Raw genomic sequence first — 13,992 nt, forward strand, 5'->3', positions numbered from 1 at the left:
ATTTATACCAAGACAAGTTTGTATTTCTCATTGAGCAGCTGGTGAATTAATTCGCTGCATCATTCTTTCTGAATTACAGATCGCTATGGCAATTGTCGTGCCATTAATAGGCAAAAATCAACAGTTCTAACTTTTTAACCAAACGCAATAATAAAAAGACCCTGTGATTTCATATTTTAAGCCTCCTACCCCATTTTAAGGATAAAGTAAGGAGCCAATATCTAGTTAAACAGGTTTGGTTTTTGGATAAACAATATTCATTAGACACTGTTCCCAAAGGGAACTTAGAAGTTGTGAATTATATATTAAAATGCTTGAATATAAAAACTTAAAGATTAAGAATACAAATTAAAGGTCAGTATAGTACGTTAGAAGCAACCTTGAAATGACTGCTGCATGCGAAAAGGGGAGAGAAAAAAATTAACGAAAAGGAGTAAGGTGATGTCAATCTCCAAAATAGCCCACCAAGCAAACTGTTTGCTAAAGGAGCGAGCCCTTTATTCGAGGTGTGATTATTATTGGCGCTCTATTTCCTCGCACTCGCAAGTAAACCCCGTGGTGCCCCTAAAACGACCCCGATTTTCGCGGGGCTGCGCGCTCGGTTCACCTTGCAGAGCTGAAAGTGCTCGGACTGGAGCGTTTCCTGGATCTCGGGCTCCCGGTTCCCAGACGGGTGCTGCTGCTGCTGCTGCTGCTGCGAGGCTGACGACGAGCCGGCGGTCAGGCCGTCCAGCACCTTCCTGATGTTGAATTTCCTCATGGTCTCGGCGGGGCTCCCCCGCAGCCCAGGAGGAGAGGTAAGGGGCGTCCTCGGGTGGGGGGCAAGAGCCAAGGCCGCGGAGGAGTGGGAGAGAGTGGGAGTGTGAGGGGAAGGAGGCAGCTGGGGAGAAGCAAAAGATAATTCGAACAGGAAATACTGCGACGACGAGAGCGCCGCGGCCAGCAGAGCCCCGGGCGGCGACCTCTCTTCCTCCGAGGCCGCCGCTGCTCGTCGCGGCTGCTGTGCCGCCGCTTCAGCCGCCGCCGCCGCCGCCTCGCTTCGCGGCCGGGCGGCCCAGCAGTGGCGGCGGCGTCCGGAGCCCGCTCCGCCCAGCCTCACCTGGCGGCGGGCTGACTCTGCGCCGCGCCGCCGCCCCGGCTCGCCCCCGCCGCCGCCGCCGCCGCGTCCATGGCCCGCGGCCCCGCCGCTCCTCGCCCGCCCGGGGCCCCGCGGTCCCTCGGCGCTTCCTCCCGCTCCTGCTCCTCCTCCTCCTCGCAGGGGTCGCCGGCTGTCTGTCCGCGGCCGCCGCTCGGCCTCCCTTGCAGCTCAGCGCCGCTGCCCGCCGGGCATCGCACGCAGGGCGCCCGGGGTGGGTCCCCGCGCTCTCCGCCTCGCTCCTCCGCCGCTGGATTGGCCCGCCCTCGCTCCTTCAGAGCCTCGGCTGCCTTCCTCAGGCGCCGCCGCCGCCCGCGCTCCCGCCGGGCCGCTCCCTCTCGCCTGACAGGGCGCCTCGGCACACGGCACCAACGCCCGCTCCGAGCAGCAGCGGCGGCCGCGGTTACAGCGCCGGCCGCGGCGGTGGCGGCAGCGGCAGCTGGGCCTCCGCGGAGCCAGGCTGCCGAGCATGCGCACCGCAACCCCCCCCCCCCACCCCAACCCGCCGCCGGACTGGAGCTGGGGCTTAAATTATCCTCTGCGAAAATCCCACACCGTGGCTAAATTTCTGCCATCCCAATCGCCCTGCCAGAGGATGCAGCTGCTTATCCTGCAGCTGGTAGTAAAAATGTTGACGACTAACAAGCAGCAGGAAACCTTCATTTCAAATGCAGTTATTAAAGCAGGGGTTCATGCTCTCATACTTTAATGAGGCGCACACTCCTGGCTGCCGGCTGCAATATTATTGTTGTTGCTTTATTAGTGGGCTTTGTTTTGGATTTGGAATTTGGATTTGGATTTTGAAAAAGAGCGTCTAGACAACAGTTATGTCTGTGACAAGAGGATGACAGACTTGGAAACGTACTAGGAAAGGAGATGAACCTAAAGGGGGGAAAATGAATTCTTTCCTGAAGCTGTTACTGTTGGTAGGATTAAAGCGTGGCGATGGCAGGTAGCTGGTGGAATGGAATAGGCTGCCAAAGGGAGACGGCTCCAGGGCCTGGTGTCTGCCCGGACCAGTGACACACCAGCCCTGGCTTCAGTCCGCACGCTCGGGTGGGTGGAGATGAGGGCGGGAGTGAGGGTGGAAGTAAACACCGCGCGATTCACTCGTTTTCAGAACCTTCAAGCCGCCTTGTAATGCTGATGGTCCACTAAGTAATCCCCAGTAGCTTCTCCATTCTTGCAAGGGGAAAGGTGGGAAGAATGAACTTTTCCTTCAAACCTTTTCACTGCTTCACTGTCACAATCCCACTTGGATGCGTAGACACACATGTCTGGCTCAAGTTTGAAAAGGTAGATTCATGCTGCAGGTACGCTTCCCGGAGAGTGAGTTCAACAAGGAAATGTGGTTGGGAAACAGAGGTGCTTGACTAGGAAGGATGTGGAAACTAGGAAAAACGTAAGGAAGGATGGAAGCGCATAAAGACTAATTCTAATTCGTGGGGTGGGTGTATGGAGGGAGGGCACAGGTTACCAGCTCCAGCCCTTGACGGTCCCGAGCTACAGAGGGTTTTCTGAACCGAAATCAGAAGTGCCCGCCCTCTTCCTTGTGATTGGTCACCTCCTGCCCTGCTCAGGGAAATTCTCGCCACAGTATTGGTTGTTGTGACAGGCTTTCAAGAACAGTCAGCAAACCAACTACGACTGGGCCTCGGGGATTTCGGGAAATGTAGTTCTCTGTGGAGTTTCCGCATTCAAGGATGATGTTTTGCTCTTGGAACCTATAAAGTTGTCTTGTGATTTAATATTTATTGAATTACTCAGTTAATTCACTAGGTGTAATGAACAATGAAACAAATTTGGAGATTTTTCTCAGGCTATTTTCAAGTGGCTCTGAAATGTTTGTTTACTGATTTAGTTCTCTGAAACACATTTTATTGAGTGTAAGACATTGTGTTAGATACTGAAGACACAAAAATGCAATTCTTGCTTTAAGCAAGGTCCCCTGTCAAAAGAGGGCAAACCTCACGTAAATAAGTAATTGTGAAACAATATGATGAGTTCATTGATGGAATCACGCAAGTGGAGAAATGAAGAGGACCTGAAATAGTAAATTGACCATAGTTGAGTCCAGGTGAATAGGAGCTGACCACGTGAAGAGGAAGGCGAGGAACATTGGAAGGCAGCTGGGGAGGTGATCAGAATTACGCGGAGAGCTTTTTTAAAATACAAATACCTCCAGAGGGGTAAATTGCAAAACAGAGAGATTACTTCCCCACAGAATTTTCATCTAGTTTGAAAAGAAATCTGTTGGATGATTTGTCATCATTGGACTATGAAACTTGGGAAAAGGGACAATTTCTTGCTGATAGGCCTTGTGATATAGTGGAAAAATCCTAGGCTTTGTTGTCTGCCAGACATAGATTTCAATCCAGACCTTGGTAATACGTGCAACCTTGGGCAAATTCCTTACTTTGCCTAGGGGTCAGATTCCTCATGTGTAAAATGAGATTAATGCTACCTTCTTCCTAGGGTTTTGTAAAGATAAACTGGAAACAAAAATGTAAAGTGTGCATTATATTAGTAATACATAGTAGAATGGAAAAACTACTGTCAGGGTCCTTGAGGTGAAAGGGACTTCAACAGATCACCAATTTAAGCCAGTCCCTCAGTTTTTACTTTCAAGGGACATATCCAGAATTCTGTTAGGCAAAAAACAACAATGCCCCCCAAAATCTACCTTTATGATGGCAAAGATAAAATAATGGAGCCTCAAACTCATGATATTTCTTGTGTTTGTTTCAATTGATCAATTGATTCTTAAATTAAAATAAAAATTTTAATTTTAAATGAAAATTAATTAGACATTTAAAGTTTAGAATAAAATGATTAAAAATTCAATAATTTGTTATTCATTTTAAATTTAGCACATAACTAAAAGTTTTAAGAGAGTATTAATTTTAATAATCTCTTAACAAAATTTTATTTATTTATTTTTGTTTTGTTTTAATGAATGAATCAGTGTGTTGATTCCAAACAATTTAGTAGCTTTCTGCCTTTGGCCAAGTAACATTCTTCCAAGTGGAATTCCTTGTTACCTACTTATTGAAGAATGGACCAGGAGATGATGGCATAATAGTACATACCACTGACAAATTATAAATAGCGATATTACATTTAGTTAAGCCAGGACAGCTGTAGATAATACTCAGTTAATACAAGGAAAAGTAAAAGGCAAAAAACAAAAACAAAAACAAAAACAAAAACAAATAAATGCAAAAAGAAAGGCAGCTCATTAAATTATTTGGTATGAAAGTCCCAAGACCAAGAATTCATAGCGTTCCTGAATCTGCCAGTCTTCATTATCCTGTTTAAAGTCTACCAGGCTAACAAAGGCTCTGTTATTGGTCTCACAGGGGCAGCTGGATGCTGATTGAGAGGAATAAAGTAGAAACTGAAAATAAGTATTTTAAGGAGAAATTACGTTATTGGCAGAAACTTTCTGGAAGGTAGACCAAATCTTTCTCACCTGCTAGCATTCATTTATATCAACTTAATTTTCATTTATTGAGTCCTAAAGGATGTATTTATGACAATAATTGATTCACTACACCATTTAACAGAATATTGAATTTAAATTATCCGTAAATTGTGGTAGAGATGTTAACTAGTTAGTTTGCCTAGTTCGTGCCATCTTTTCTGAATGAGTTCCCGAGGCCTTGCTGAAATGCTGGACCTGGCAACCGTATTTTGATCCTGTGACCATGAGTCTTGGTCTAAACTGACTGGATCAAGGGCAGACACCTGAAGTAAACCAAGCCAAGAGATCATATTCTTCTGGGAATTTGGAATTGAGTCATAAAGGTGCTAATTAGTCTCACCCGGGAAGTCATGCAGAGCTGGGGTTGAAGCTGAGAGTGCCCAGACATCTATGGAATCCAGGAGAATGGAGCAGACACACAAACTATACACACATAGAAGTGACTCCAGTGAGGTGGAGAGAAAAGTCTCCATTCCTGACTTTCCAGTTCCCAGTTCTTATTCCTTGTGAAATCTGGCAACACTTTCTTTCTTTGTGTAAACGAGTTTGAATAGGGTTTCTGATTCTTGCAAACAAATATTCTGCCAGAACTTTATACACAACCTGCCCAAAATGTAAAGGAAGGCAGAAATATTGTAGCCATCTTTCGCTGTCATTTTTACCTTTTCTCAGAATTCTCTTTACAGGTAAGGGGCCATTGCATTAATCCAGCAAAGAAATCATGGCTTAGAGTGGAAGTGTTAAAAGTAGTGGTTGTGGTGAGAAAAGGTCAGACTCTGGATCATATTTTCTGGTAGAGCCAAGAGGATATGCTGCCAGGATAGGGGGTGTCAGAGAAAGAGAAGAGGCAAGAGTGATGCCTCCATTTTTGGCCTGAGCACTTAGAAGAGTGGTGTTGCCATTTAATTTCCACTTTTATGATTTTTGGATAATTTCCAGTTACCAATTGTACCTGAATGGACTTGACAAATATCATCAGCTAAATAAACAAGGCTTGTCTGGGAACAAACAGGATCCACTACATTGTGATCTTCTTTGTCAAGCTCTGGCCTGTCTAGAGAAACAGATTTGGCAGATATTAATGAGCATTCATTATTCCATAGATCACCTCTCTCACTATTTAATATTATTTGTATGAATATCATTAAACTATATACAAAAATGCCTAGGCAAAGGTCAGTAAGTTCAAGGGAAAGGAAAATTCCAGAAGTACAAAACAAAACTAATTGAACCCAATGAACAGTTTATGAGGCATTCAATAATATAAGTGAAAAATATTGTCAAATTCTGAAAACTTAGAACTCGGCAATTAGGAGTTCCTCAGTAAATATATATATTTTTTATGTATTTCAAATTCTTTTTCTACAATAGGAACCATATTCAAGGTAAGGAATAATGCTCCCAGAATTTTTACTTATTTAATTATTTAAATCTTGTTGTAAATAACTACTTAGAATTTGATCTGTGGATTGAAGAGCGAACGACAAAGTTGGTACTTTATGTAATCCATCACGTTTCATATACTGTGGTAACTAAGTAAGCTTGGAAAGGCCGTTAAAGTTAATATGTTGTTCCACCCCCAACCCCACTGCTTTTTTCTTTTCCACCCTGCCTGTCCTTTCTCTCCGTTTATGCCTCCCCAACACACACACACACGCACACACGCACGCACACACACACAAAGAGAATAAATTGTATATGATAATACTTCTGAAAAGTATTCCTTAGGGTAGGTCAAGCACACCAAGTGTGATTCAGAGGGAATCACCACGCCACACTTTTTTTTTTAATTAAACACTACTCAGCACACAGGCCAATTAACTAAGTGCGAGCATGTTAACAAAAAAACTGAACACTTTTTTCCCCTCAGAGAGAGCTGCTTGACATGGCAGCCCAGTGAGAGGGTGTCAGTCGTGTGTGACTGGTAGGACAGGGTCCTCTGTCTCTGGCACTGGGGCTAGACACAGCTGTGTCCCTTCTCTTGGCCACCTGGCTGTAGAACTTTTAGTTGCCAACTCTCCATTCTTTCTGGTCGACCCAACCTGAGAAATCAAAAGGGATCAAGGCAAAAACCTTGACTTGAGAGTGGGAGCAATTCTCTCTCCAAGGAACCATCAACAGCCAAGAGAATAGTACTAACATGAAAACATGCAAGGGATTCTAGTGAACTCTTGGAGGATTTACCTAGAAGGTGGGTAAGCATAGTCTCACTACAGCGGGTGAAGTTTGTCAACACTGGCCGGGCATCTAGCTTTAAAGCTCAGAAAGGATTCCTTGGCTGTGTTTTTAATAAACACTGTCTGCTTAGTCCAGTAACAATGTGCCTACAAACTTACAGTTGTAGTATCTGCTTCCCTCAGCTCTGGGTCAAATGAATTCAGCTTTTAGGTAACCTCTGATCTCAGGGTCATCTGTTCTTTTTATGTTACTCTGTTATTCTATTTTCACACACCTGTGGTCTCAATTCAACCTCCAGTGGCCACTGTACTATTCTTTGTTCTATGACCAATGGCACAAACTAAGTTTCTTTGGACATACAGTTTTGTTTAAATTTTTTAAATGGAGATACTGGGGATTGAACCCAAGACCTAGTTCATGGTAAGCACAAGCACTGACACTGAGCTACTACCCATCTCCCTGGGCATACAATTTTTAATGAAAAATCGCTATTAAGTAACCTACTAACGTGTTAGTAAACCAGCATGGTACCAAAATCAGCACACAAGATATTGACTGTACCCCAAATAAAACAGACTTTCAGTTCTCAGCACAATCGCGCGCACACACACACACACACACACCCCTAACTCCCAAAACCTTGGAGAACAATTTAGATCTTTCTTGATTTCTTAAGATAATTTTTGAAGGATGATAAAATTCTTAGCTTAGTCCCGCTTCCCCAGAATTCTCTTCACCTACTTGTAACCCCCCCAACTCTTCCCTACCTCGTGGCAGTTTTTCCAATATCCCAGATCCCTCTCTCCTTAGAAAGCCCAGCCTTTGCTAGTAGCTTACTCTCTCCAAATTGCCTCCTCCTTAAACCTCTTGGACATTTTCTTCTATATATACTTTCTTATGTGGCAGCATCTACTCCCTTCTCTTCAACACTCAGCTAATATTCTCAGTTAATCAGACAAAAAAAAAAGTGAATAGCTCAGAAGCACAAACAAAGAATACTCTTCCCAGGGAAGCGACAAGAAATGTGAATGTGACTATGTACACTTTAGTGGTTTTGTTCTATTTGTTCCTGGCCCGTAAACACATCCTGAGAGATAATAATCATGCTGTTGGAGACACAAAATGTCTAAAATCTCTAAAGCAAGGGAGAAACAGAAGAATGCAGTACTAGTACAATTTCCAAAACAGAGGATTAGGAATGTGAATCCTGGTGCTTATGTGTGTCCGCCAGCAGGGTGATTATTAGCATTCCATTCCATAAGCATTTGCTCTGTGCCCACTGTGTGACAGGTACTTTGCTGGGTATTGTGGGAAATACAAATATGACACAACTTGCTCGTGGCACTCAGTAAGATGACAATATAGTGATAAAGAAGCAAAATCCCTAAAAGAAATGACAAGCATCAATGCCAAATGCATCTTCTCATTCTCCTGAGGATTACTACTGTGTATCATTGCAGACTCTCCCTACCAATGCTCTCCCATTGGTACCATCATCATGGTACCTTGTCCCAGATGGTGGGCTTCCATGGAAGCAACACCTGGGGTTGGAAAACATGAAGGTGGAGGAGGAAAGAAACTGGAATCTCTCAGTTCCCCATTATTCATCTAAAACCTTTGACTACTCCCGCTAGGTTTCATCCAGACCAGTGTGACCTAAATATTTCCACCAAGACTTAATCTTGTTCAACAGGCCCCAAGCACAACTTCCCTTCCATGATTTCCTCATCACTGTAGTGAAGGTGTCACTTCAAGGTGTGGCTTTGTAACTGGGATAAGTGGATGTTCTCACATGTGCACACAGGTTAGTTCCTATCCACCCTTCAACGTGGAAGAATGAGCCCCTTTTGATTTTTGTAGGGATAAAAATAAGTGATGATTCCTTTCAGCCCAGGCCTGTAGGAAGACAAGAAAGGGGGATAACAGGCTTTTCTTTGCTCCACATTAGTTTTTGGAAGTTTGAATGACTGCACTTTCCAGAGGCCAGTGGAAACAATATCATTTGAGACTATCAGTCAACCAAGAAACTTTCGCTTTTGTGAGGATGAAAGCGACACTATGAAGATTTTAGTAACTTTGTGGGTCACATCTGTCGCTGAGTAATATTCTCTATCTCTGTGCTGTTTTAAATGATTCATACTCAGTTTTTAGTCATGAGGTTTTATTTCCTCCGATTTAATAAAGGAGTTGTCCAGCATCCTGTTAGGGCATCTAACCTTAGCATGACATCCATGCATAAATTCCTCGGTAGTGTCCGCCTCTTAATCTGCTCTTCAGTGAGAAATGTTCTGCTTATTCATCGAGAAGGAAGTTCCACGATAGCATTATCATGGCTTACCAGCCTCGTGGTTTCCTTAAAGAAGTGTCTTACTGCAGTTGAAACTTAGAGCAGAGGTGCCCATCTGGTGATGATGTCGATGTTAATGGGCAGCCCACTTGCAGAGTTCTACGGCCTCTTTAACTGTTCAAATATGCAGAGCTGAAGCTCATTCTTGTATTTCTATCCCTTATGTCCACGTCGAGCAGAGAGGGCTCTATCACTGAGGTAGGCATGCCTGCATTCTGTCACTAGCTAGGTAGTGTCCGACCAGTCACTTAGCACGTCAGTGTTCATTTCCTCATATGCAAAATAGGTTTGTGTATAAATGCCTACCCAGGTAGAGGGCTGTAAGAGAGACAGAAAGTATAAAGTTCCTAGCTCAAAACCTGTCACATACACTGAATTTAAATGGTAGCTATTCAAGCCATTCTCTGTGACGGCTATATTTACTCTCTAGGTAATCTTATTCTGTTCTTGTGATTTCAATGTTATCTAAATGTTAATGACTCCCAAATTTGTATGTCTGTTTCAAACCTTCCCCCTGAATTCTAGATATGATTCATATATACCTCTTTGACATCTCCACTTGGATATCCAAAAGGCATCTAAAATTGTACTGTCCAAACTAGATTCTTCAGTCCCAACCATGAGCTATGCCTTAAGTCCCCAGCCCCACAATCATCCTTTTGTCTGTTAATGGAGGGTCTGACCTCCCAGATGTGCGTGCCCACACAAGTAAACTTGGACCCCTCTTCCCTCCCCTCCCCCACCCCCACACACATGCGCGTGCGTGCACACACACACATACACACAATTACCAGGAAATCCCATCAGCACTATCTTTATCATATATTCAGAATTTGACAAATTCTCACAACTTCCTCCTTTACACCTGAGTACAGGCCAGAATCATTTTTCATCTGGATTATTGCAGTATACACCAAACTAACCCCCTCTCATCTGTTCTAAAAAGAGTGCTTGATCAATTTACACTGTAAGTCAGATTATGTCTGTTCTGTGCTCAACCTCCTCCAGTGGTTTCCTATCTCCCTCTGAGTAAAGGTCAAAGTTCTATACAACAGCCTCTAAAGTCCCTGCCAGATCGGTCCTCACTCTCTCTCCATCCTTGTCTTCTCTGACCCTCTCCCGGTTCCCTCACCTTTGCCACACTTGCTTTCTTGCTATTCCTTGAACACAGCAAGCACACTTGCACCAGAGGGCTTTGTGTTTGTTGTTTCTTCTGCATAAACCAGGAGTCAGCAGATGTTTTCTTTAATGGTCCAGAGAGCAAATATTTTCAGTTCTATGTGTCACATACAACCTCAGTCACAATGACTCAACACTGCCAATGTAGTGCCAAAGCAGCTACAGACAATATGTTAATGGCCAAATGGGACTGTGTTCTAATAAAACTTTATTTACATGAACAGGTGGTGGGCCAAATTTAGCTGACCTCTGTCCTCTGGCCAGTACTTCTCTTTCCCCCAGATATTTGTGTGATCCCTTCCCACATTTTACCCCCTCTCTCTCTCCTTCCCTCCCAAACACACACACACACACACACACACACACACACACACACACACACACACACACACACACACAGATACTTCCCTTCCCCACTCCAGACCCCTTTGCGTGCCTTATTTTTCTCCCTTTTTGTAAGGGACTTCTAGTACCTTGTGAATTAATTTTAATATTTGCTCTTATTAATTCCAAAGTGATCAGGTTTCTGAGAAGCACAAACTCTGTCTACCTGCAAACCCTCATCTTCTCCCACAGAAAGCCTTGGCCTCTCCAGATGTAATGGAATGAGCGTTTCTTATACCTGGTGGAGAACTGGGGTGTGATTCACCAGAAAAGTAGCTTTAGGGGTCAGAGGACTTAGAGAGGGGAATTAGGGCTAACTGAAAAATGGAAACCAAAACAGTCCTGGCAAAGTAAGGCCTACTACCTAACACACTATCCATTTTTCGTAAGGGACTTTTTCATCTCTGCTGTGTCCCTGGGGCATAGAACAGTTGAGACAGAATGAATCAATGGATTCTGGGCCAGAAGGCAAGAGTTCCTTCTGGCTTCTAGTATAAGTCACCTAACCCTTTAACATGTCATCTAACCCCTCAGGTTATAAACGTCCCTTTGTAAAATGGGAAAAGATAAGACATGCTGTGGAAATCATGTCAAATAGTAGATGCAAACAAACCGAACCCAGGGAAAAACCTATAAAAAGTAATAGAAATGTAAGTTTTGTTAGCATATTGCACCCTAAGAATATAGAAGTACTTTTTTTAAGAAAAATAGAAATATTCTTCAAATCAAAGAACCTTGGCTTATTCAAAATTCTAAATGACCAAAGTCATGTCCTCTTTATCATCATTTTCTCTGCTTCAAACTTTGTATATAGAGGGGGAAAAAATGGAAATCTTCAAGAATCATTTCAAGATTCAATCTAAATAATCTACTTTCCCCCCAAACATTCCTTTATAACCTAAGCATCTCCTGCAGAGATCAGGCAGAAGTGATCATCTGGGACTCCATTTTATAATTTAAGAACTATAAGTTTTCAAATTTTACTTAATTAAACCTAGAGCGATATCATTGACTCACTTGTTTCTTACTAATTTGATTTATAAGCTATGATTTGTATTTATCGGATTTTTTAAATGGAAAGATTATATGCCAGAATATTATTGACTAATGTTTATGACTCCTGGTTCCTTGTGGATTAATTCTAATATTTACTCTTATTAATTCTAAAGTGGTCAAGTTTCAGAGAAGCACAAAGCTCTAGCCAGATGCAAACCCTCATCTTCTCCCACAGAAAGCCTTGTCCTCTCCAGATATCGTGGAAGAATGAGCATTTCTTATACTGGAGTAGAGAATTGGGTGCTATACGCCAGGAAAGTAGCTTTGGGGTCAGAGAATTTGGAATGAGAGACTGGGGCTAACCAAAAAATGGAAGCCCAAACAATTCCGGCAGAGTAAAGCCCATTTTCCCTGCTGCCCCTGAGCGTGGATTGTTACGTCCAATTAGCAAACATAGGATCTGAGATTTTCTTGGCTGCTGTACAACTCAGATTGCTGCTTTGGTGGCAGCCAAATAATTATCCAGGCACATAAGGAAAGGGACAGAGATCCCCAAAAGAGCTTATTTGAAACGATTATTATTAGCAGCAGGCACAAAGTTCATAGTGTACAAGAAAGTAAAACTTTCATCTTCAAATGCTAAAATTATTTTCTAACTTGAAGCCCACCATCTGTTTTTTTTTTCCCCCCACCGGATGTAAAAATTCAGTCTTGTCACATCAGGTAAACTAAGGGCTTTTTCAACCATAAGTTTGTAAACTCAGTCATTCCAAGATGTATGCTTTTTGTTTCCCTCTCTCAATGCTGACATGGGTGGGGAAAGAAGTGTCAACTTCTCAGCCTTGGTCTGATTTGCCGGGTCTTCAGCAAAGGAAGTAAATCCCAGTCTTTTAAAGGGCAAAGAGGTGGTCCTGGAAGTCAGTTCCACTGCCTGCAGATGACAGTCTGCTGAGATGTAGCCATGGACTCAACAGATTTCTAGTGGGGAGTGCCCATGCTGTACCAGTTCCATCAAATTTGACCTCCCTTTGTCCAATTGATGAGACTCAGACCAGGGGACCTTTCTCCAGCCCTCTCATGCTTACTCTCATGCTAGATTTGCACTTTACATGCTGCACCAACATGCATGGGGATGGGTGCTTTCTTTTCTGGAAGCTTGCCGATTCCCTGGACCTCACCTAGAACAGAAGGCACAGATTCTCCACTTGGGGGTCATCAAACTTAAGGGGAGTGAAGGGAGGAAGAAGATGCTTGGAAAGATAGTTGTATTTGTGTGGTGCCTTTCGCCAACTCTGCACTCCACCTGAGGAAGTAGGGGGAGGCGGGCTCCCCACGCTTACACCCAACTCTTCAGCCCTTCCTCCCTTCCCTTCTCACATCTGTATGGGGAGGGCAGAGAGAACAGACAGAATTCCTTCCCCCCCATCACCTTTGTCTGCCTCTTAAATCTTTCTATTTAAAATTTAAGTTTAAAAATCAAGATGTTGTCATGTTTGATTGCCAGGCAAGTGTTCAGTCTCCCAACGGACCAAACAGGAACCCACCTCTCTGAGGCTAAAAGCAGGAGGGTGGTTTAGAGGGGCAGGCAGTGAATGAGAGAAAAATCATGTTGATTACTATCTGTTTTCTTATCCCATCATATTACATTATATTCAACATCCTTGTATTATTATTGTTGTTGTTGTTGTTGCAAAGGTTTCTAAAAACTCTAGAAAGAAGAAAGTCATCAATTTTCTTTTAAAATATTATCATACAAATCCTAAGTGTTAGTTAGCCACATTCAGCTTGGTTTTCTCCTACATACTTTGAAAAATGTCACACTGGGTTTTTTCTCCCCTTAGGGGAAAACATGTTGACATCTAGATTATCTTAAGTCACGGATTCAAGGTAAGGCAAGGGCTGCTGTCAGCTGCGTAACATCACATAACATCCCACTCCTTTTTGTTAACAGGCCAAGACCCTCTGACGTAAATAATCAATGTTAGGTGACATTGCACAGGGCAGTCACTTTTATACGAAAACCCTGCTCTTCCACATAGCAAGTCTGAACGTGTGCTCCTCTGGAGAATTAAGCCATCCGCCTCTCTTGGTCTTTACTATCCCCCTCTGATCTTACATGGGAAGGGGGAAGTTAGGAATAAATCTCAGAAATTATGACAAGTGAGCATTATTTCTTTTTCTCCACTTTTCAACTTCTGTCTGCCGTTCCATTTTTTTAAACTGAGGTATAGTCAGTTTACAACTGTTCCATTTTTAAAAACTATCACTTGATGTGTTGTTTCAAAACAT

At 43.3% G+C, this 13,992-nt stretch overlaps 1 protein-coding gene and 1 long non-coding RNA gene across 12 annotated transcripts in view; one reads left to right on the forward strand and one right to left on the reverse strand.

Moving 5' to 3' along the window:
- STXBP5 (syntaxin binding protein 5) overlaps nucleotides 1–760 on the reverse strand; it is a 153,784-nt gene extending 153,024 nt beyond the window's left edge. For all 6 annotated transcript variants that reach the window (XM_074368210.1, XM_074368208.1, XM_074368206.1 and 3 more), the window contains exon 1: nucleotides 608–760. In XM_074368210.1, the coding sequence (XP_074224311.1) occupies nucleotides 608–760 (153 nt within the window). The remainder of the gene's footprint in view (nucleotides 1–607) is intronic.
- The window catches only part of LOC105077303 (uncharacterized), a 315,119-nt gene continuing 301,785 nt past the window's right edge, over nucleotides 659–13,992 (forward strand). For all 6 annotated transcript variants that reach the window (XR_012508554.1, XR_012508552.1, XR_006728449.2 and 3 more), the window contains exon 1: nucleotides 659–797. This is a non-coding gene — a long non-coding RNA (uncharacterized LOC105077303). The remainder of the gene's footprint in view (nucleotides 798–13,992) is intronic.

The sequence above is a fragment of the Camelus bactrianus genome, chromosome 8 (genome assembly GCF_048773025.1).
Source record: "Camelus bactrianus isolate YW-2024 breed Bactrian camel chromosome 8, ASM4877302v1, whole genome shotgun sequence".
Lineage (NCBI taxonomy): Eukaryota > Metazoa > Chordata > Mammalia > Artiodactyla > Camelidae > Camelus > Camelus bactrianus.